Source organism: Microcaecilia unicolor, chromosome 8 (assembly GCF_901765095.1).
Source record: "Microcaecilia unicolor chromosome 8, aMicUni1.1, whole genome shotgun sequence".
Lineage (NCBI taxonomy): Eukaryota > Metazoa > Chordata > Amphibia > Gymnophiona > Siphonopidae > Microcaecilia > Microcaecilia unicolor.
The window spans coordinates 63627272-63648355 of NC_044038.1; the positions used below are offsets into that span (position 1 = coordinate 63627272).

Sequence of the window (21084 nt, forward strand, 5' to 3'; positions counted from 1 at the left end):
TGAATTCTCTGTAAACCTGGAGGATGTAATGGGGCAGTTCTACAAACTGAAGAGTAGCAAATCTGGACCGGATGGTATTCATCCCAGAATACTGATAGAACTGAAAAATGAGCTTGTGGAGCTATTGTTAGTAATATGTAATTTATCCTTAAAATTGAGTGTGGTACCGGAAGATTGGAGGGTGGCCAATGTAACGCCAATTTTTAAAAAAGGTTCCAGAGGAGATCCAGGAAATTATAGACCGGTGAGTCTGACGTCGGTGCCGGGCAAAATAGTAGAGACTATTATTAAGAACAAAATTACACAGCATATTCAAAAGCATGGATTAATGAGACAAAGTCAACATGGATTTAGTGAAGGGAAACCTTGCCTCACCAATCTACTACATTTCTTTGAAGGGGTGAAACAAACATGTGGGTAAAGGTGAGCCGGTTGATATTGTGTATCTGGATTTTCAGCAGGCATTTGACAAAGTACCTCATGAAAGACTCCAGAGGAAATTGGAAAATCATGGGATAGGAGGTAGTGTTCTATTGTGGGTTAAAAACTGGTTAAAAGAAAGAAAACAGAGAGTAGGGTTAAACGGTCAGTATTTTCAATGGAGAAGGGTAGTTAGTGGGTTCCCCAGGGGTCTTTGTTGGGACCGCTGGTTTTTAACATATTTATAAATGACCTAGAGATGGGAGTAACTAGCGAAGTAATTAAATTTGCTGATGACACAAAGTTATTCAAAGTCTTTAAATTGCGGGAGGATTGTGAAAAATTACAAGAGGACCTTACGAGATTGGGAGACTGGGCGTCTAAATGGCAGATGACATTTAATGTGAGCAAGTGCAAAGTGATGCATGTGGGAAAGAGGAACCCGAATTATAGCTACGTCATGCAAAGTTCCACGTTGGGAGTCACGGACCAAGAAAGGGATCTAGGTGTCGTCGTTGATATGTTGAAACCTTCTGCTCAGTGTGCTGCTGTGGCTAAGAAAGCAAGTAGAATATTAGGTATTATTAGGAAAGGAATGGAAAACAAAAATGAGGATGTTATAATGCCTTTGTATCGCTCCATGGTGCGACCGCACCTCGAATATTGTGTTCAATTCTGGTCACCGCATCTCAAAAAAGATATAGTAGAATTAGAAAAGGTGCAGAGAAGGGCAGCGAAAATGATAAAGGGGATGGGACGACTTCTCTATGAGGAAAGGCTAAAGCGGCTAGGGCTCTTCAGCTTGGACAAAAGGCAGCTGAGGGGAAATATGATAGAGGTCTATAAAATAATGAGTGGAGTTGAACGGGTAGATGTGAAGCGTCTGTTTACGCTTTCCAAAAATACTAGGATTAGGAGGCATGCGATGAAGCTACAATGTGGTAAATTTAAAATGACTCAGAGAAATGTTTCTTCACTTAACATGTAATTAAACTCTGGAATTCGTTGCCAGAGAATGTGATAAAGGTGGTTAGCTTAGCGGAGTTAAAAAAAGGTTTGGTCGGCTTCCTAAAGGAAAAGTCCATAGACCATTATTAAATGGACTTGGGGAAAATCCACTATTTCTGGGATAAGCTGTATAAAATGTTTTGTACTTTTTTGGGATCTTGCCTGGTATTTGTGACCTGGATTGGCCACTGTTGGAAACAGGATGCTGGGCTTGATGGACCTTTGGTCTTTCCCAGTATGGCAATACTTATGTACTTATGAGACGGAAGGTGAGGGGGATTTGTGAGCTGGCTCTAGGTAAGAGAGGCAGGCTGAGGGGTTTTACTCTTGGATTTCCGTAGTTCCTGGGTGGGTTTCATGTGGACTTCTTTAAAGGGTGGTTTGATTTTAGCCTTCCTCTGTTGTTGAATTTTTTCTTTTCCTTTTCTAGGCTTTCTGTCGAGCAGCAAGTTCCGAGAAAAGGGGGAATCTCGTTTTACAAATATTCCTGTGATTGACCTGAGTCTCTCCCCACCCTCTGGAATGGACTCTCCTAGTGGCACCTCATTATCCCCAGAAAGACTTGTGAATGGTGACATCATGAGCTCCTGCACTCGTCATGTGAGTAGTGGACAGTGGAACATTGGGAAGTCGGGGGGGGGGGGGGCGGGGGAGGAGACACCGGGGCCATGGCCCAACCAACATTTTACTCTATCTGGCATCAGCAACTATGGAGCTTTTGTGGGTCAAGGGATGGACATTACACCCCCCCCCCCCCCCCAAAAAAAAAAAAAAAGGTTGTCCTGGTGCATGTTGTACACCTGGTGGATGGGAAGGAAATGCAGCAGTGGGAGGAAAATAAGGGAGGGAGAAAGAGAGGAGAGTGTTAGGGTGGAGAGAGAGAAATATTCTTTCCCATATGTTATTTCATTCTACAGAGTCTTAATAAGCTTAATTAAAATGGCACAGCACCAGAGCACATGCCTGATTTGTTTATTATCCATGGTCTTTGTTGATCACTATGCTATATGGTTCACCGGAAGTTCAGAGTAACGATAACTGTATGTGGGGTGCACTTTAGTTGTGACTGTTACAGATTTTGTGAGTCTGTATTATAAAGATAGAGAGGTGCCTATGCTTAAGGTTACAGTAGGGATCGTTTCAAATCTGCATAAAAGGATCCATGCAGAAAGCTTTGCAGAAGAGCTCTCAGTCTACCACAAAATTGCTGTTAAAACAAAATACCGTGGCATGCTATAATCAGTGAACATGCAAATTACTGTCACATTAAAACGGTGGCAGTAATCCACAGCTTATTGATAAATGCGAGTGCCTGAGCAGAGATCGACTCAGGCATTGACAGGAAGGGTGACAGTAAAGAAAAAAACACAAACTGCTGGCCTCCTGACCTACCTTTCTGCATGTCCCATATTCCAGTCTAGTATCCAACCTCCCTCCCTCCTCCCACAACAGTAAAGCATAAAATACCCTGGCAGTCTCTAGTGGCCCCCTCCCTCCCCCACCAGACCCCCGTGTCCCCAATTTTTAAAAATTCCAGGAATGCCTAGAGGCATTCTTTGGCTCCCCAAGACCCATACCTCAAAAGAATCAGGAGCGATGCCTATTTGCTCTTGCCTCCGGTGCCATCATCTTCAAAATGGCAGCACCCTGCCCTATACAGTGCATCCTGGAATGTACCAGGGTGGGGAGGAGAGTGGGCTGGCTCTTTCAAAACACCAAGGGAAACATATATACGATAAAAGGTCTTTATTGAGGGAACATCATGTGACTCGACGCAGCGCTTGTGTTCCTGCCTCAGGAGTCTTGCGATGTTTCCAAGATTGTACAAAGTAACAGCTGTTGTTTAAAGGACAAAATTCAGCGCCCATTGTGGCGAGGTGGACGGTGGAGCTAGGTCATCGGGTGGAGGAAGGGACAGTGGTGCGCTATGTTACGGCTTATACCAAAGATTGTATATAATGCTAGATACAGGGAATGCCTGTTTAGGATTATAACCAGAGCATATTTTTCTCCAAGACAGGCGTTCCACACTCGATGCAACGCTTCCTTGGAGTGTCAGACTTGCAGGATGTTAGAGAATACCCTCACTCATGCATTTTGGGCATGTCCAACTGTGCGGGACTACCGGAAACAGCTGATTTCATATATAAACACTCTGTTCCCTGTGCTGGCGGATTTTGCCCCTTTGAGCTTTCTCTCAGGGACGGCACAGTATAGAGGCACACTGTCAAAAGGACAACGATACTTTCTATATAAAGCTTGTGTGGTGGGTGTGAAGTGTATTTTGCAGAAGTGGTGTAAGAGGTTCCTAATCAATGGCACTGGCGTAATGCACTTCAGCTGCTTTTCGGCTGGGAGGCTCATTCCGCCTGTCTGACAGCAAAGCGAAGAAATGGTTTTGGATGGTTTAGGGGCCTTACATACAATGTTTTTCCCACCGGACGAGGAGCCTACTTCTTAATACTATGCTTTTATAGGACTGTATATCTTAGGGTGGGAGGGAGGATGGGAAGGGGGGAAAAGGGGGGTATGGGGGGGAGAGTCAGCAGAGATAGGCTTCTCCTAAGTTTGTTTTATCTGTTTAGTATTATGGACCAGAATAGTACTGGGGGGGGGGGAGTATTATTTGTGTTACTGTTATATTACTAAATACATAATAAAGGGAGGTTGGGGGGGATTATAACACAAAAACTTTAGATGACAGGATGTAAAGTATTTTATACAGTTATACTATCAGTACATTTGTGCACTGTATGGTTGATAATGTTATTCCTCTTTAGTCATCAATAAAACTGTTTATATATAAAGGACAAAATTAAAAACAAAAGTCACAATCCAACAATTGAAAGATGATACTTTTAAAGACAGCAGTCGCAAGTATAGTCATTCTGTGAGGGTTTCAAGTTGAGGTGGATTCTTCTTTGGTATTTGGGATATCTTTCCTAGCCTTTAAGCATCTACTCTTTCCAAATAATGATGTTCCTTTTCTTCTTTCTATCTAATTGTGTGAGCACTCAATAAGACAATCTAAAAGAAACAAATAAGCATAAAGCTATGCCTTTGCCTCTGTATGGTGGACATTCATTTTTATAAAATAGACATGTGTTTAGAAATTGTTGTACATGCCCTAATATAACATGACAAAGATTACGTGGTAAAACCTCATCCTTCTTCTAAATTTCATAAACCCCTCCTACATTAGTAATTTGTGATACGGGTCCAGAAGGAGTCATTTCTGGGCTCTGGTACAAAGCTGTATACTGTACACGGTAGACTTTCTCCTCTCACTTTTCAGTCTCTTGTAGATAACTGCTTTGCATTGTTGTTTTCTGCTCTCTCCAGGACTACCAGTCACTGCGCTATGTGGATGGCATTCCCAGCTCTTTCCAGTTTTTCCTGCCCCTTGGCTCCAGCAGCGCATTGCAGCTGCCCTCTTCTGTGTTCATTACCCCTCCCAAGGAGAAGCGTCTTTCCCCGGATCTTCCTGTGCAGAAGCAGCTAGTGTGCCGATGGGCCAAGGTGAGCAGAAGACGTAGCATGCACGGATCTTCCAACTCCTGAACTGTAACCGAGAAGCTCTGAAAATATTCATTCATCACCCACACTGGGTCCAAGGGAATTCTCCTTCTGGATCACTGGTGCCAGAAGGTCTAAGGTGTTCCTTCTCCCAACCCCCATCCCACTGACTGTCATCCAGAGGGTCTAAGAAGGTCCTTGCACCTCCTCACTCACTCCCTTGGCCACACCCAGTAATGCATAGGGCCATTTTCAGAAGCCATTTACCCCTGGTAAATAACTGTGCATCTGGTTTAATATGGAAAACACAGGCAGGCTAAGAGGCAGGGTTTAGGGTAAAGGTGGGGGGGGGGGGGGGGGAGACAACAAGGTATATAATTTTACATGTTCAAAATTCTGTGCATTGTTTTCCAGAGAGGAAGTCTACTAGGAAAAGCAGGTCCCTATGGGTTTATATTTCTCCAGATAATTTTTAAAGGCCTGGTTTTGAAAATTGCTTCAAAAGTGATAAAAGGAGAAAAATAACATTTCATATAGAAAATAATAGTAAAATGAAGTTACACAATAGGGAGAGTTCCCAAGGTTTGGTGCTGGTCCGTATTGTCTCTGGTAGGTTTATATCTCTGGCCTGGTGGCAGGATACCTTGCATAGTATGTGGAATCTGGCTTTTCGGGTTTCTAGTTCAGGTTTTGTCTATGTGTTTCTTTTTCTAGCTTGTGGTCCCTTATTCTATATTTAGAGAGGGTCTCTGTGTTCCTAATGTGTGACCAGGGAGTGGTATTTTCTAATACAGGGGTTCTCAACCCAGTCCTTGGGACATACCTACCAAACAGGTTTTCAGGATACACACAATGAATATGCATGAGATAGATTTGCATACAGTAGAGGTAGTACATTCAAATGTATCTCATGTATATTCATTGTGGATATCCTGAAAATTTGACTGTGTTGAGAACACCCTGTGCTAGGACGTAGTTTCTGTGTAGGGATTGATAACAAGCCATTGTGTTCTGTCTTCCAGTCTTTACCTGTCAGTAAGGGATGAACTGATGCACTAGGTTACACTGCAATATCTGCATCGCCCTAGGAGTTTTAGGAGCTAGTATGAGTTTGCTACGTAAGTGCTGCATGAGGTTTGTGCAGGATTTCTTTGTTATGTCAAAGTGCCTTTAGTGGAGTGAATTTGTGTCACTGTTTCTGAGGTCAGCAATCAATAAAAGGGCAATTCTATAACCTAGGTGCCTATATTTATGCATCTAAATGTTTACAGTACTAGCACTTATGCGGGTATGTGCATAGCTACTCATGCAAGTGCTAGCAGGGCATTGAAGTGCTATTCTGCAAATACCTGCTTAACTTACATAGGGGCACATTTTGAAAGCACTTAGACTTACAAAGTTCCATAGGCTACTATGTAACTTTGTAAGTCTAAGTGCTTTGAAAATACACCTCATAGTATGTATTTGCAAGGGGGGTGTACACAGGGGTGGAGCATGGGTGGGGACGTAGGCAGAGCTCCCATTCACGTGCATATCTTACAGAAGAATACTGTAAGTTACGTATGTCCCTGCCGCATGTAGATGCTGCACTTACACCAGATCTATGGCTGGCATAAATGCAAGCACTTGAATTTTAGGTACGCTGATACCAGGTTAAGATAGTATTCTAGAACCAGTGCCAGATTTAGGCCTAAACTAAACAAGCTACTGCTTAGGGCCTCACTAAATTTTACAATTTTGGGGGGGGCTTTTTATGTGCAGAGCAGACATCCACGGTTGAAACAGCAAAATTCACAAAATTCACTTTAAATGCCTTGCTATTAAATAATTAAAAGGCATATATATGTTTTTCCATTTTTTCATGGCGACCCAAGGTTCTGTTTTGATATGCACCTTTGTGAGACCTTCTGGTGTAACTTCTTAACAAGAGGCCTCCAAGCTTTCTATAGCTTAGGACCTCACCAAGTCTAAATCGGGCACTGTCTATAACGGACCGTAGGTGTCTTGGTTCCATTATAGAATAGTCTCTTACCGTGTGGCCTAGGCCTTCCTAAATGGAGGTTCCCAAGTATAGAGTTACCCCCAAAGGCCCACCACAGGTGAAAATTGGAATATTCATTCTCAAAAATACTCAAAACATAGAAAAGAAAATAAGGTGATACCTTTTTTTATTGGACTAACTTAACTTTACTCATAAATACTCAAAACTCTGACTTCATGTGCAAGTTTGTTTATGTTTACAGTGGTGAGATCAAAGCAGTTTACAAACAATAATAATAATAAAATTAGAAAGAAAAGAACTCCATAAATGGTAGGAAAGAATCATACAAACCAAGGAGCAAAAGCAATCACACAGTAAATAAAATCAAAAACAAACAAAAAACACAATAAAATAATATTAAAACTAAAATTAAAACTTTCCTCACACAGAACCACTAGCAGTCAGGCTTGGCCCAGTGTGGTGCCAAAAGCTAAAAAAAATGAGTTTTAAGTGATACTTTGAATCTGGGAAAGAGTGCAGTGAGGGAGGAAGATCATTCCACAAGCTTTGAGGCTAGGAAAAAGAAAGCAGCAGATCTAGTAGATTCATACTGTGCAAACCGGGGTGAGGGAAGAACCAAACGAAATCCATCTAAAGAATGAAGAGCATGGGCTGAGATCTCGGAGCTAATCTGAAATGTCAGGCCGACCGCCCAGCTGCAAAATCAGGAATCGCCAAGCCTGACGCAACGATCGGAGTAACATACTATGCCGAAGCCAAGGCGGGAGAGATCTTGATGAGCAGTGCAGGAGAGAATTGACATGCCATGGAGTGTAATAAGCCTCTTCATACACTCGTGGAGTATAACCCTGTTCCTCCAATACCTAGTCCCCCAAATGACGAAGTAAGCATGCATAATTATATAAAGATAAGTTGTGGAAACCCAGGCCTCCATATTTCCAAGAACCAATAAAATGCTTAAAAAGCATCTTTGGTTTCCGACCCACCCAGCAAAAATGAGATAGCATCCTCTGTAAGGCCTTTAGATCACGCTTTAATAACTTAATAGGTAATACTTGGAGGATATACAGCCATTTAGGGAATAATACCATAACAAAAAGTTGGATTCTGCCATGGATCAAAAGAGGAAAGCGCTGCCATTTAGCCAAAACAGTCTTACAGTAGTCCAACAAGACTGTTACATTCGCCCTCTAAAGCATACCAGTGTTACGAGGCAGCTGAATATCCAAATACCAAAACGAAGTAGACTCCCATTGCAAAGGGAAAGGGCCCACCCATTTTCCTCAAGCAGACGACATAGTAGGCATCGCTATTGATTTATCTAAATTCAAATTGAAACCCGAAAAGTCCCCATATTCTATAAAACTCTCCATCAAAGTGTCTAGCGAGGTCTGAGGCTCCACCACATGTACCAAGTCATCCGCAAACGCTGAGATCTTGAATTCATGAGGACCTATTCTTAGTCCTTTAATATTAGGGTTTCCCATAATACCCCTAATCAAAGGATCCATAGATAACACAAAAAAGCATAGGGGACAAAGGGCAGCCCTGCCTAGTGCCTCGATGTATTTCGAACTCCGAAGATAGAACAGCATTTACCTGAATCCGCGCACGGGGAGAGCTATAAAGCGCTTGAAGCACCTCCAAAAAGAAACCTGAAAATCCATACCTACGCAAAACAGTAAAAAGAAACTTCCAATAAACACGATCAAATGCCTTCTCTGCATCAAAGCTAACCAGCAAGGAAGGATCGGCTGTCTTTTCCACGCGTGCCATTGAAATGAGAAGCTTACGTTTTACCGTGTGCCCCCTGACAAATCCTACCTGCTTTTCCGAGATCAAATTCGGGAGCACCTTAGCCAAATGATTAGCCAAGATTTTCGCAAATAATTTGGTTTCCATGTTCAAGAGAGAGATAGGCATATATGAAGAAAGCTTTACCAGATCCCTCCCAGATTTTAACAGTAATACTATCTGGGCCAATTGAAGAGACTGTGGAAGGGTCCTCTCTACCACGAATTGCGTGAAAAAGGACTGCAGGGTTGGAACAATTGAAGGAGATAAAAGTTTATAAAATTCAGCTCTAAAGCCATCCGGACCTGGGGCTTTAAATAAAGCACTCTGTTGAATCACCAGAGCCACCTCCTATTCTGCTATTGGCATGTTAAGTTTATTTAACTCCCTCTCCTTCACACTGGTAAATCCAAATTCTCTAAATATAAATCTCCATCCATAGGTGTCTCCTGCGGGCGTTGGCATCCATAAAACTGTTGGTAATAATGACGAAAAAATGTTGCTATTTCCCAGTCTGTCCATACTAAAGAGCCATCTTCCTTTTCTATCCGTGCAATAATACGAGATCCCCCCGATTGTTTAATCAGATTGGACATAAACGTCCCTGATTTATTTCCATGGAGATATAGCTGATACTTATAATACTTTACTGATTTCATCGCCCTCTTGTGCAGAAGTTCATTCAGAGATGTCTGAAGTGCGATCAATGAATTGCGGACGTGGACAGTCGGATTCCTCCCATACTGAGTTTGTACCTTAATTAACTGTTTTTCTAATCTCAAAATCTCCCTATCTCTAGCTCTCTGCTTAAAGGAAGAATATGCCAAAATCTCCCCTCGCAGCACTGCTTTAGCTGCCTCCCAATATAAAAGCAGTCGACGCATAAACTCCTCGCTGTGAAACTGATAATCCGCCCACTTCTGCAGTAACTGCTCTCTAAACAGGGGATCCCAATATAACTGATGAGGAAAATGCCAAGTAAATTGTTTGGCTCCAGTGTCCCCAAACTCCAAAGAGCACCAAACAAAGGCATGGTCTGATACACTATATGGGCCAATCCCCGCCTCCAACACTTGTGAGAACAACCCAGTGGAAAGAAGCCAATAATCAATTCTGGACTGCGAACCATGAGCCCTCGATAAATGTGTGTAATCTCGACCCAAAGGATGTAGAGCCCACCAAATATCCAAAAGGTCCAGACCAGAACATAGCAGTGGGATACCCCTAGCCGACGATCCCCCACCCCTCTCTACATCCCGAGATCTATCCAAACAGGGCTCATGGACCATATTGAAGTCACCTTCCATAACAATTGGTAAGTCCATCATATCCGCTACCTTTCGTAACAGGCACCTCACCCATTTATGATCACGTACATTGGGTCCATACACATTGCAAAGTTATAAAGGCTTTTTATTAAGGGAGGCCTTGAGAAGCAAAAATCTTCCCTGAGGAGCCCTCCAAGTCTGATGCAGTACTAAATCCAGTCCCTTCTGAAAAAGCACCAGGAGTCCAGACTTATGATTTACAGCAGGCGACTCTGCCACCTGTCCCACCCACCAGCGTTTGAACTTCAAATGCTCAACGGACGAAAGGTGAGTCTCCTGCAGAAACACAATATCTGCTCTATGACGATTTAGGGTTTGCAAAATTTTTTGAGACCTTTCTACCATCCCACCGTAAACCCCCCATTTACTCAACTTTACATATCAAAACCCCACACACGATCAACCCTCCCCCTTCTAACTTACACACACCCAACCACACATACACACACACACAAAAAAATACCACAAGCTGCTCTTATTCATATTCCCCTATCTTACAGAATTAACAAAGAAATATATATGACCCTCCTTCAGAAAAAGGGCTTTGAGACAAATTAAACCCCTACCTAGCCAATTCAAACTGGCAGCAAGGCTAAAACTATACAGAAAAGAATATTATAACTCAGCCATAAGGACCTCGTACAGAGGCCTCCCATGTCTCAGATTCTAAATATTCCAGGCGCAAAACCACTCCAGTGAAGTGTGCACTAACTGAAGGCCATCACCATTCATCAGCAAGGTAGACTCCACAATCCACAGGCTCTCTCCACACTTTAGCATTAGGGGCTTGCTGAAGTAGCAAACCCTGGAGAAACAATTTAGCCGATTCAGATGAATCACAAAAAGTGAGATTTGCCCTCTGTTAGGGCCTGGAAGCGCGCTGAATAGTTCAGGCAAAGTGAGTATGGCATTGGTGAAGGTCCACACACACGGGCATACACCCTCCTCAAGCTCGAGACTCTCAACTTTTAAATAATCCAGGTGCAAAACCACTCCAGCAAAATGTCCACGAACTGATAGCCAGCACCATTCATCAGCAAAATAGACTCCACAATCCACATGCTCTCTCTCCACACTTTAGCATTAGGGGCTGGCTGAAGTAGGCAGACCCTGGAGAAACGATTTAGCCGATTCAAGAGAGTAAAAAAAGTGAGGTTTGCCCTCCGTGAAGACGTTGAGGCGCACTGGATAGAGCAAGGCAAAATGGCGTCGGTGAAGGTCCGCACAAACGGGCATACGCTTTACTCAGCTTGAAACCCTGGCTGAGAAGTCTTGAAAACACAAAATTGTTTTATTCTCATATGATAAGGGACCTTTCGCTCTGATAGCTCTCAAGATATCCATCTTATGTGCATAGTTCAGATTCTTGCACATGACAACACGTGGGCATTCCTCTGCCGATCTTTTAGGTCCCAGCCTATGCGCCCACTTTATCAGTAAAGGGCCCGAAGCGTACCACCTGATATCTGGGAGAACAGCCGGTAATATCTACAGGACATTATTCTCAGACTTACATCATCAAAACAAAACATAGTTTTGAAACATTCAAATAAAGAATCATGGCCAAATGTGAAACAAAATGGCTGGAGAACATAAAGTGTATTCAATAAAAGGCCTGTAAACACATCCAATGGCTTTGGCTATTGCGTAAAGTTTTGGCATGAACAGTAGCCTTCGATGATAGCTCATTTCACACGTGGCACCAAATTAAAAGCCAGTCAGCTGACAGAAATTATACCATATGACCTCAAAAACAGCCTCCAGACTTTAAAGAAAAACCCATTACTTCTCAGTAAGCATGGTGTTTTCTCCGGATGTGCGAGTGTATATCTTTTTCACTTTCTGTGAGGTTGGAATTTTGGTTGTATTGATGAGAATGAATATTTGAATTTTCACTTGTGGTGGACTCTTACTGATTGTTTCTGATTTTTGTACACTACAGGTTAAATTTGCCTTCTCAGTAATATTGCCCTTACTGTTTCTGAGGTGACACCAGAATTTGAAAATTCTTTTTTTGGATGGTGAGTAGTAAGGGATAGTGTCTAGTTCTGCTCTTCACTCATAAGGGAAGTTTCTGCGAGTGTAAAATGGTGGTTATAGACCAGGTGTGTCTATTGGGGTGAGTTTGAGGTCCTCCCTGTCCCTATACTGTAACCTAGAGAGTCTGAGGAAATCATCTTCCCCTTATACTGTGATCCAGAGACCCCTGATTAGTTTCAGCTTTTCTTAGTGTTACACTTTGAAGTAATGGCAAAATAGTCAACAGAATTAATCTTTGAGATTCAGTCACTGTGGTGGTTTTTCTTTGAACAGAAACTTCAGACTCGGGTGACAGTCACACAGACTTATTCCCTTCCCCTTGAGCAAGTGATGCACCTGGGACAGGTCATGTGACCCTGGCAGAAATTCCTGAAGCTATCCCCAATCTTGACCAAATTAAACTTCAGTATCCCCTCTATATAAGAATTTCTATATGATGAACAGAAGGGCTTGTTCCACCCCTCACCAGAGTTGCCCATTTGCAGCATAAAAATTCTTGTAATGCCACAGTACTCCTCATTTGAGTGTCTACCAGTCTTCTGTACCCCACCAACCAGGTATTATACATGCATCATTTTGCTGGATGACCCAAGACAGTGCAGGAAGAGAGCCTGCATCAAGCACTCTGCTGAGTGTGGTGAGGAGAGTGAGCTTGCATATTTTGTGTTCTTAGTAATCTCTGACCCTGCCCTTTTCCCCCTGCAGTGTGATCAGCTGTTTGATTTGCTGCAGGACCTGGTGGATCATGTCAATGACTACCACGTGAAACCTGAGAAGGAAACTGGCTACTGCTGCCACTGGGAGGACTGTGCCCGCCGGGGCAGGGGTTTCAATGCCAGGTAAGATAGCTAAGGAACCCCTCTTGTCCTAAAGAAGAGAGCAAAGTGAGCCCCCCCCCCTCCCAATTCAGTGCCAATAGTGAAGCTTCTTCTGTTCTGCAGATAGGACAGAAAAGGTTACCCCTTTCTATAGTAACAGGGTATTGCATCCTGACAGGTGAGTCCTGCTTACATTTACATAGAGAGCTTGATACACTGTGTTTATTCTTCTCCAAGTTCTCACTGACAATGCGCTCCAGACTTACTTTGTGGGGATGATATGGGACAGAGTAAATGCCAGATCTCCCAGATCTGTAAATAGGTAAAAGCCAGATCCTCCAGATCCGCTCTATACCTCCTATGATCAAGTCTGCGGAGGATCTGGCTTTTACTTATGCTCCGCTCCAGATCTTCTGCTGCCTCGGACGTGGGGGCTCCAACTTGCCCTGTTTTGCCATGGATCTCTGCCCCAGATCCTGTGCCACCTTAGGTCTGGACTGAGCATCAGGCAGTAGTGACTTTTTTCTATGATACACGTGATTGAGTCCAACAGTGCACTATTCTAATAACGGAAGTAATAACAAGACTGTCACCGGAAGCAGCAAAGCATGGACCATAACCATTACAGAGTGAATGAGAGCAGAGCTGTGGCTGAATTCAGGAAAATCAGAATTAACTAGAGAAGAAAGTAATTCCAAGATTACTGCATAATTTATTTATTTATTTCCTACTTGCTTTAGCACCTTTAACTGACAGAGCAGGACAAAGCGGTTTACAATCTAAATCACACAAAGAAATATGAGAAAAGAACTACAGTTCATGAAAGGAAAGGGTCTATTCATAACCACAAATAGCAATCAGAGAATAAACATTCTACAAAGGGCCTAGTAGGCTGCAACCCCTAGGACTCACCCACCCATCCCCAAAATCAGGTCGAATAGGCCTGATTAAAAAGCCAGGTTTTGATGACAGTTTTGACATTTTTGATAGAGAGTTCACTCCGTACTATCAAAGGGAGCGATTTCCAAAGTACTGGAGCAATGAAAAAGAAGGCGAAGTGACGAGTGGTTTCATAATGGGCCACACGTGGACTGGGTAAAACTAGTCTACAGTGGTTAAGAGAACGTAATGTTTGCAGTGGTGTATATGGTATAGTCAAGCAATGGAGGTAAACGCACTCCAATACAGTAAGCTTTAAATGTGAGGAGCACAATCTTGAACTTAATCCTGAACTAAACTGGCAACCAATGATGTTTTTTAAGCAATAAAAGAGGGAAACCAGGTTGCCATGTACATCTTAAAAAGCTGCTGCATTGTTGCCTTTTTAATAGCTGCCAAAGACGACCAAGGTGATTTTGGTAAATCAGTAATAAAGAAACAAAAATTTGGCAAGTGGTCTACCAGCTGAGAATTAAATGCTAGATTTGGGCCTGGTCTACATCTGTTCTAGGGATATAAAACTTATCTCCAGGCTCATTTTAGCAATGAGTGGCTTCTTTTTCATAGTAGAGAATGAATCAGTAAAGACTGGCAATCAGATTCAAGATGAACAGACTGTTCCAGAAACAGTATGTTCTTTCTGATACCTAAAATTCTTTCTAAATCGTGGTCTAAGTTTGGCCTCTATAAGATGTTCATATTTTCAAAAATTCAACGTTGAGCCAGTTAGTCTTTGCTTAAAGGTAGGCATATAACTTATCTGTATATCTTTATTCAGACTTTCAGCCAGCTGATTCCTATAAATCAGTTCATTGAGTATGGGTCATAACTTTATACAGACAAGTTGGGGTAGAATGGTTGTTTAAACTTAAAAAAAAAAAATCCTAAAAACAAGAGGAACGAAATCAAATCCTAGAAATTATTTTGATGAAGGAGTATCTGTCCAAGTCTCTCTGCGTGTGTCTGACATCAGATGCACAAACAGAAACTTCAACAGATGCTCATTCAACAAGGAATGCCCCGCAGCCGAGAACAGAAGTTCACCTCCGTCAGCAGAGGCTTCGGGGGATGTTTTCTGGACGAAAGGGTGGTGTCCAGAGGGTGGCACCACGGCGGGGCCAGGCAGTAACGCCAAGGGGGGGGGGGGTTCAACTCGGTGGGAGGGGCGTGAAGGGGGCCTTGAACTGGGAGGGAGGGGGGTATGGAACTCGGCAGGGAGGGAGGATGGGTGGGAATTTCCCTTGCTAGCGCCCGTTTCATTGCGTTTCGAAACAGGCCTTTTTTACTAGTAACTCTATACAGGTTAATTAGAACTGATATTTGTGGTTCACTTACATGGATAAAGTTATCTGAATAATGACTGAATATTGCTGCTTTCACATTATTTTTGGTCCCACTCCTAATGCCCATGGCCCCTCCTCAGGTTTATACAAATATATTTTGGACATAAACAGCAACTAAAGTTGTGCGTACAAATCTCTGCATGTAGCCAATTGCATGCTTAACTTAATTGCTTAAGCCAATCAGCATCAATAATTGGCTGCTAATAAGTAATTATTGGCATTAATTGGCCTTAATTAGGATTTATGCACAGATCATATGCTATAATGATCCGTGGGAAAATCCTAATGTGCATAAATTGAGGGGGGCCTGGCTAGGGGCTTTCCAAAATTTTACACACGTTAATATAGAATTCAGCCAAACCGTGCCTAATTTAGGGATCGTCATTTACACCTGCTTTTAGCAGGCATAATTGCCGGTGCCTAAAGCTAGGCGCAGTTTATGCCCTAAGCGCTATTCTATAAAGGACGTGCACCCTTTAAAGAACAGTACTCAGGGTGTAAAACTTTCGGCGCCGAATTTTAGGTACCACTTATAGAATTTACCCCTTATGGGGTAATTCTATAAAGAAGGTGCTAACATTTACATGCTGATTGACTGGAACACTTGCGTTTATGTGCATATGGGTTCACATACATGCCAAAACTCTGTCTATGTCAGTGGTTCCCAAACCTGGTCCTGGAGGCACCCGAGTCAGTCAGGTTTTCAGGATACGCACAATAAGTATTCATGAGAGAAATTTGCGTACACTGTCTCCATTTCATGCAAATCTATCCAATGAATATTCATTGGTGGGCAGAGCAATAACTTACACATGTAAATTATAGAATACTGTAAGTAAGGCGTGTATCTCCAGCAGCAAGGTGTGAGCATTTACACTCGCTCTGTGGCTGGTATAAGTGCTCGCACTGTATATACCCGCTTACGCAGTATTCTATAATGGAAAGCAAGTGCCCTCTAGGTGCATTAATATAGGCGCACTGTTCAATATTGCACCCATATTGACTTACACAATCAGGTTCTAGATTCTGTAAGTGGCGCTGGAACCCCCCCCCCCCCCACATAAGCGGTATTCTATAAGCCATGCCTAAAGTTCAGCCCAGTTTATAGAATAACGCTTAAGCGGAGAGGTCACGCGTAAATTTAGATACTGCCATTTGCACCAACGAAAACGTGGTGCAAATGCCTGCACCTAAATTTACACACGGAGCACTGTTCTATAATTATGCGTAGTTGCCAATGTAATTTCCACCGATGGTTTAAAGTTTTTAGTTTACATCTTTTTTTATTAAAGTTTCAAAGTATACTACAAAACAGAGAAAGCAACAATATTGAATACAGAACAATCACCAGTGTCTCAATCAATAAACAATAAAATAAACAATAAGTGGGTTTAACCTTATTTATAAGTACGTGTGGCCAAAAATGATCAAGTATGCAACTGAGGGTGTTTTCTTATCCTTCTCAGTCATCCAAGTTGTTGGTCAAACCTCCCCACTTATGAAACCTGCACCCCAACTCCAACCTCATCCAAACTAAACAAAACCCTCCCACATACCCCAAAAGAAGAAGAAAGGGGAAAAAAACCCAACATAATGTGAGTGACATGGGAAGCTCCCCTCGCCCCTCCGTCTCAGTAAGGACAGTTAAAATGAGTTAAAAATAAGACATGGTTTAAAGTTTTTTAAATGCACTTGTATGGTAGCGGAAGACACAGCTAATGGGCTGGAAGATTTACTGCTGAAAGAAAACCATGCAGTTCACAATCTGCCTTTGCATTGAAGGGATTAATGTCACTTTGTGATACATGTGGGTTTTTTTTCACAGGTACAAAATGTTGATCCACATTCGGACCCACACCAATGAAAAGCCACATCGCTGTCCCACCTGTAACAAAAGCTTCTCCCGTCTGGAAAACCTCAAGATCCACAACCGCTCCCACACAGGTAAGGGACACTCTTCCTTTTCCTCAAGGGTCACAGATAGTCTCTCTTCCCCCACCCAAGTCACTGACACTCTTGCCCAACTTCACATGGACCAGAGTCGCTCTAATCAGTTCATTCCTTTCCCAGAGCATGACCTGGGACTTGTGCCTCCTGTTGTGTGTGATTAACACTGTATTTTGTGTCTCTCTTGTGGCCCGTGAATGACTGACTCTGTTCCTTGTCTCCCTCTTGTAGGTGAGAAGCCATACATCTGCCCATATGAGGGCTGCAACAAGCGCTACTCTAACTCGAGTGACCGCTTCAAACACACACGCACACACTATGTGGATAAGCCCTACTACTGCAAGATGCCCGGTTGCCATAAGCGCTACACAGACCCCAGCTCTCTCCGGAAGCACATCAAAGCCCACGGGCATTTTGTGTCCCATGAACAACAAGAGATGCTGAAGATTCACCAGCCCTCCAAGAGTCCCCTGACTTCTGAAGTGCCTTATGTCAACGGTGCACAAATCATCATTCCCAATCCAGCTGCCATTTTTGCAAACCATGGGCTACCAGGCCTGGGTGCCTCCCTGCCCATCCCCATAGCTCCTGCCCCTCTTGACCTAAGCACTTTAACTTGCGGCAGTGGTGGTTCTGCAGGACTGGCTGGACTTCCCAATCCCATTCTCTCCCTTAACGGCACGCCTCTGAACCTCGCCAAAAGCCACTTACTATCTGCATTTGCAGCTGGTGGCCTGGGCCTCCCCATTGTCTCCCTGCTTGCAGGCTCCTGTGGTGGTGTGAAGCCTGATGCTGAAAGATACCTTCTAGCAGAAGCCAGAGCTGGCAAAGGTCAGGGGCTGGAGCAGCCCAAGGACTCCTGTGAAAGGACTGAGGTGGCTCGGCTGAGGTCTACCCCTGAAGGCTTCTCTCTACTGCCTGGCACTGTATTAGACCTTTCCACTGGCATTAATCCCTTGTCCAGCCCTGAGTCTTTGCCACCTGGTTGGGTGGTGATCCCCCCAGGATCAGTATTACTGAAACCAGCGGTGGTGAACTGAACAGAGGGAAGGCTGGATCAAAGCTAGACTAGACTGTGGTGTTGCTGAGGACAGAACAAGATGGACAGTGATGGGTGCAAGCGGGGACCAGACCGGCAGGAGCATTCACAGCATACACTTCACCACTTTCCTCCTTGTATTTTTCTTAATTTGTTCGTTTACATTTACGAAAGAAGATGGAATAACTCTTCTGAGACAGCAATAATTTCAGTATAATCAATGATGCTGACGTGTTATATGCGACTAGAGAGAAACTGACGAAGCAGGGTGTCTGCATGATATCTCAGCCACATCGTATGTTAGCTTGGACTCTATAAGGACTCTGCCATCCTACATACTGCCCCATTCCCTCTCCCCATGCACTTCTACACTTAACCACTGCCCTTATTGTTATGTTGACTGTTTCCTCAGGAGTGTAAGGAAGAGTCAGTGTCAGATTGAAGCCTTACTGATTGTCAGACTCCCCATGATGTTCGTAGGTCTACAGGTGCTTTTTTATTGCAGACCTGCAAGCCAGTGTTCAAAGAGAAATCCCCATGGATAGACACTGAGACTGCACTGGGGGCCAGACTAGGGTTACTAGATAGTTCCATGTCCATCAAATAGATTGATTCAGGCCTAGTGTTACCCCCTTGCATCTATGGACCTGTAAGTCTAGGTCTTTTAAGGAAAAGCAGAACTAGAAGTTCATGCAAGGAACTAAAAACAGGACTAGCTTTCTTTGACTAGTCCAACATTTCTCATATACAGCAACAGATGTATCTTCTTGCAGTTATAAAAATGCCTGCCAGCTCCCCCACATATCTTTCCTGATCAGGGCCCCTCACCCAGCTCCACCTTAATGCTACCAATTCTGTGGCTCTGTTTAGATCTTGGTGAGATTGAGCTAAGAAGAACACTGTGCAGCCCAAACTCTCTGAGAGCCATGAAGAACTGTCGAACTGGCAGTGGATTGTGCAAGGAACATACAGGCAGAGACCTAGACAGCTGTGTAGAGGAAACGTAGAGGGAGGAGGCAGTGCATGAAACAGAGCAGCTGTATCAGGTGTTGGGAGGGTGGGAGAAGAGGCTGATGTACTCATCCGTCCTTGTTGAAAATTCTTTTTTATTGTCACAAAACAGCAACACAGACATTTTGAAGACAGAAAACAAACAAAGTTGCTGCATTACAATAACAGTCCAATATCCAAATAACATACTTTTACATTTTTATCATAAAGAAACTGCATCAACCAAATAACTTAGGAAAAACAGCCTTACTCCTCTAGCCATTCTTCCCTTGAACCATACCCTCTGTCCCCCTTCCCATAGTCTTCCATCTCAGCCCTTACCCACCCTAACCCACCTGTCCAAGTTGCAGCCCACAATTCTCTACATTCCAGAGAAGATTGTGACAACCAATTAAGAGAACTTTACTTTAGTGGAACATGTCCTTCATGGGGATGGCTCAGTTAAGACACCAGCAGAGATATAACAGATAGCTCCAAGAGGAGTGAGCAATTATTTTGTTTATCGACAACTTGTGCATAACATTCGAGCTTTAGATGTTTCTAGACTTCAAATTCTTATAGGTCATAAGTTGAGGGAATTGTTTTTTAGTAGATCAAGAGGTTCGCCTGACAATCTCAGGACTGCATAAATATCTGCAAACATTACAGGGCTGGAAAGACTATACTCATTTACAACAAGCTGGGGAAAAAGAGTTAGGTTGCACTTTAAGATCCTTTGATGTCCTGTGCACCATTAAGGCTCTCCCCACTGTGGCTTATGGTGCAGACTTAAGAGAGTGACATTACAGTATTATTCACAGGGCTTACTGGTCACAAACTCGAGCACATAAAGCAAAAATTGTTGACTCGGACGGCACTGTATGAAGTGTAAAAGAACTGAGAGTACCTTGGCTCATGCTATTTGGGTTTGTCCGGATATATGGTCGTTTTAGATTAAGGTACTAAACTAAGTCAGTTATTGGAGGTCTGGGTTGGTGCTTCCCTGGAATTCATAATATGTAATCATTTGAATGACAATGAGATAAGAAAGAACGCACAAAAATTGTTGGTAAAGAAAGCTATTTTAGTACGGAAAAAGTGTGTGCTCCAGATGTGGGTGCAACCTGAAGCCCCATCATATCGGAAATGGAGAAACCAGTTTCACATGCTGGTGTTATGGGAAGCCAAGGAAGCATGTCTCACCTTCAAATGAAGGAGAGCCAAGGTACTCTCAGTTCTTTTACACTTCATACAGTGCCGTCCGAGTCAACAATTTTTGCTTTATGTGCTCGAGTTTGTGACCAGTAAGCCCTGTGAATAATACTGTAATGTCACTCTCTTAAGTCTGCACCATAAGCCACAGTGGGGAGAGCCTTAATGGTGCACAGGACATCAAAGGATCTTAAAGTGCAACCTAACTCTTTTTCCCCAGCTTGTTGTAAATGAGTATAGTCTTTCCAGCCCTGTAATGTTTGCAGATATTTATGCAGTCCTGAGATTGTCAGGCGAACCTCTTGATCTACTAAAAAACAATTCCCTCAACTTATGACCTATAAGAATTTGAAGTCTAGAAACATCTAAAGCTCGAATGTTATGCACAAGTTGTCGATAAACAAAATAATTGCTCATTCCTCTTGGAGCTATCTGTTATATCTCTGCTGGTGTCTTAATTGAGCCAGCCCGCTCCCAATGAGCAAAAGTGACATTATCCATTCCCAGGGGAAAGTGGGATTACCTCGTATGGGCAATTGGTTTGTAACCCAGGCTCACCTTTGCATAGCTGAACCAATTCTCTCCATGCCATATGCATAGATTTCACTCAACAACTTCTATTCAATTTAGGTGGCAATAGTGTAGAAGGGGCATGTAGCAAATAGAGTGCCAAGGTTTCATAAATTCT

The 21084-nt window shown here is 43.1% G+C and overlaps 1 protein-coding gene across 1 annotated transcript in view; it reads left to right on the top strand.

Annotated features, from left to right (window-relative positions):
- Positions 1-20452, top strand: part of GLIS2 (GLIS family zinc finger 2) — a 162007-nt gene extending 141555 nt beyond the window's left edge. Inside the window, exons 3-7 of the mRNA XM_030212871.1 lie at positions 1859-2028; positions 4771-4947; positions 12814-12947; positions 17034-17152; positions 17387-20452. Coding sequence (XP_030068731.1) covers positions 1859-2028; positions 4771-4947; positions 12814-12947; positions 17034-17152; positions 17387-18195 — 1409 coding nt within the window. The 3' untranslated portion in view covers positions 18196-20452. The remainder of the gene's footprint in view (positions 1-1858; positions 2029-4770; positions 4948-12813; positions 12948-17033; positions 17153-17386) is intronic.
- Positions 20453-21084: the final 632 nt, after the last annotated feature.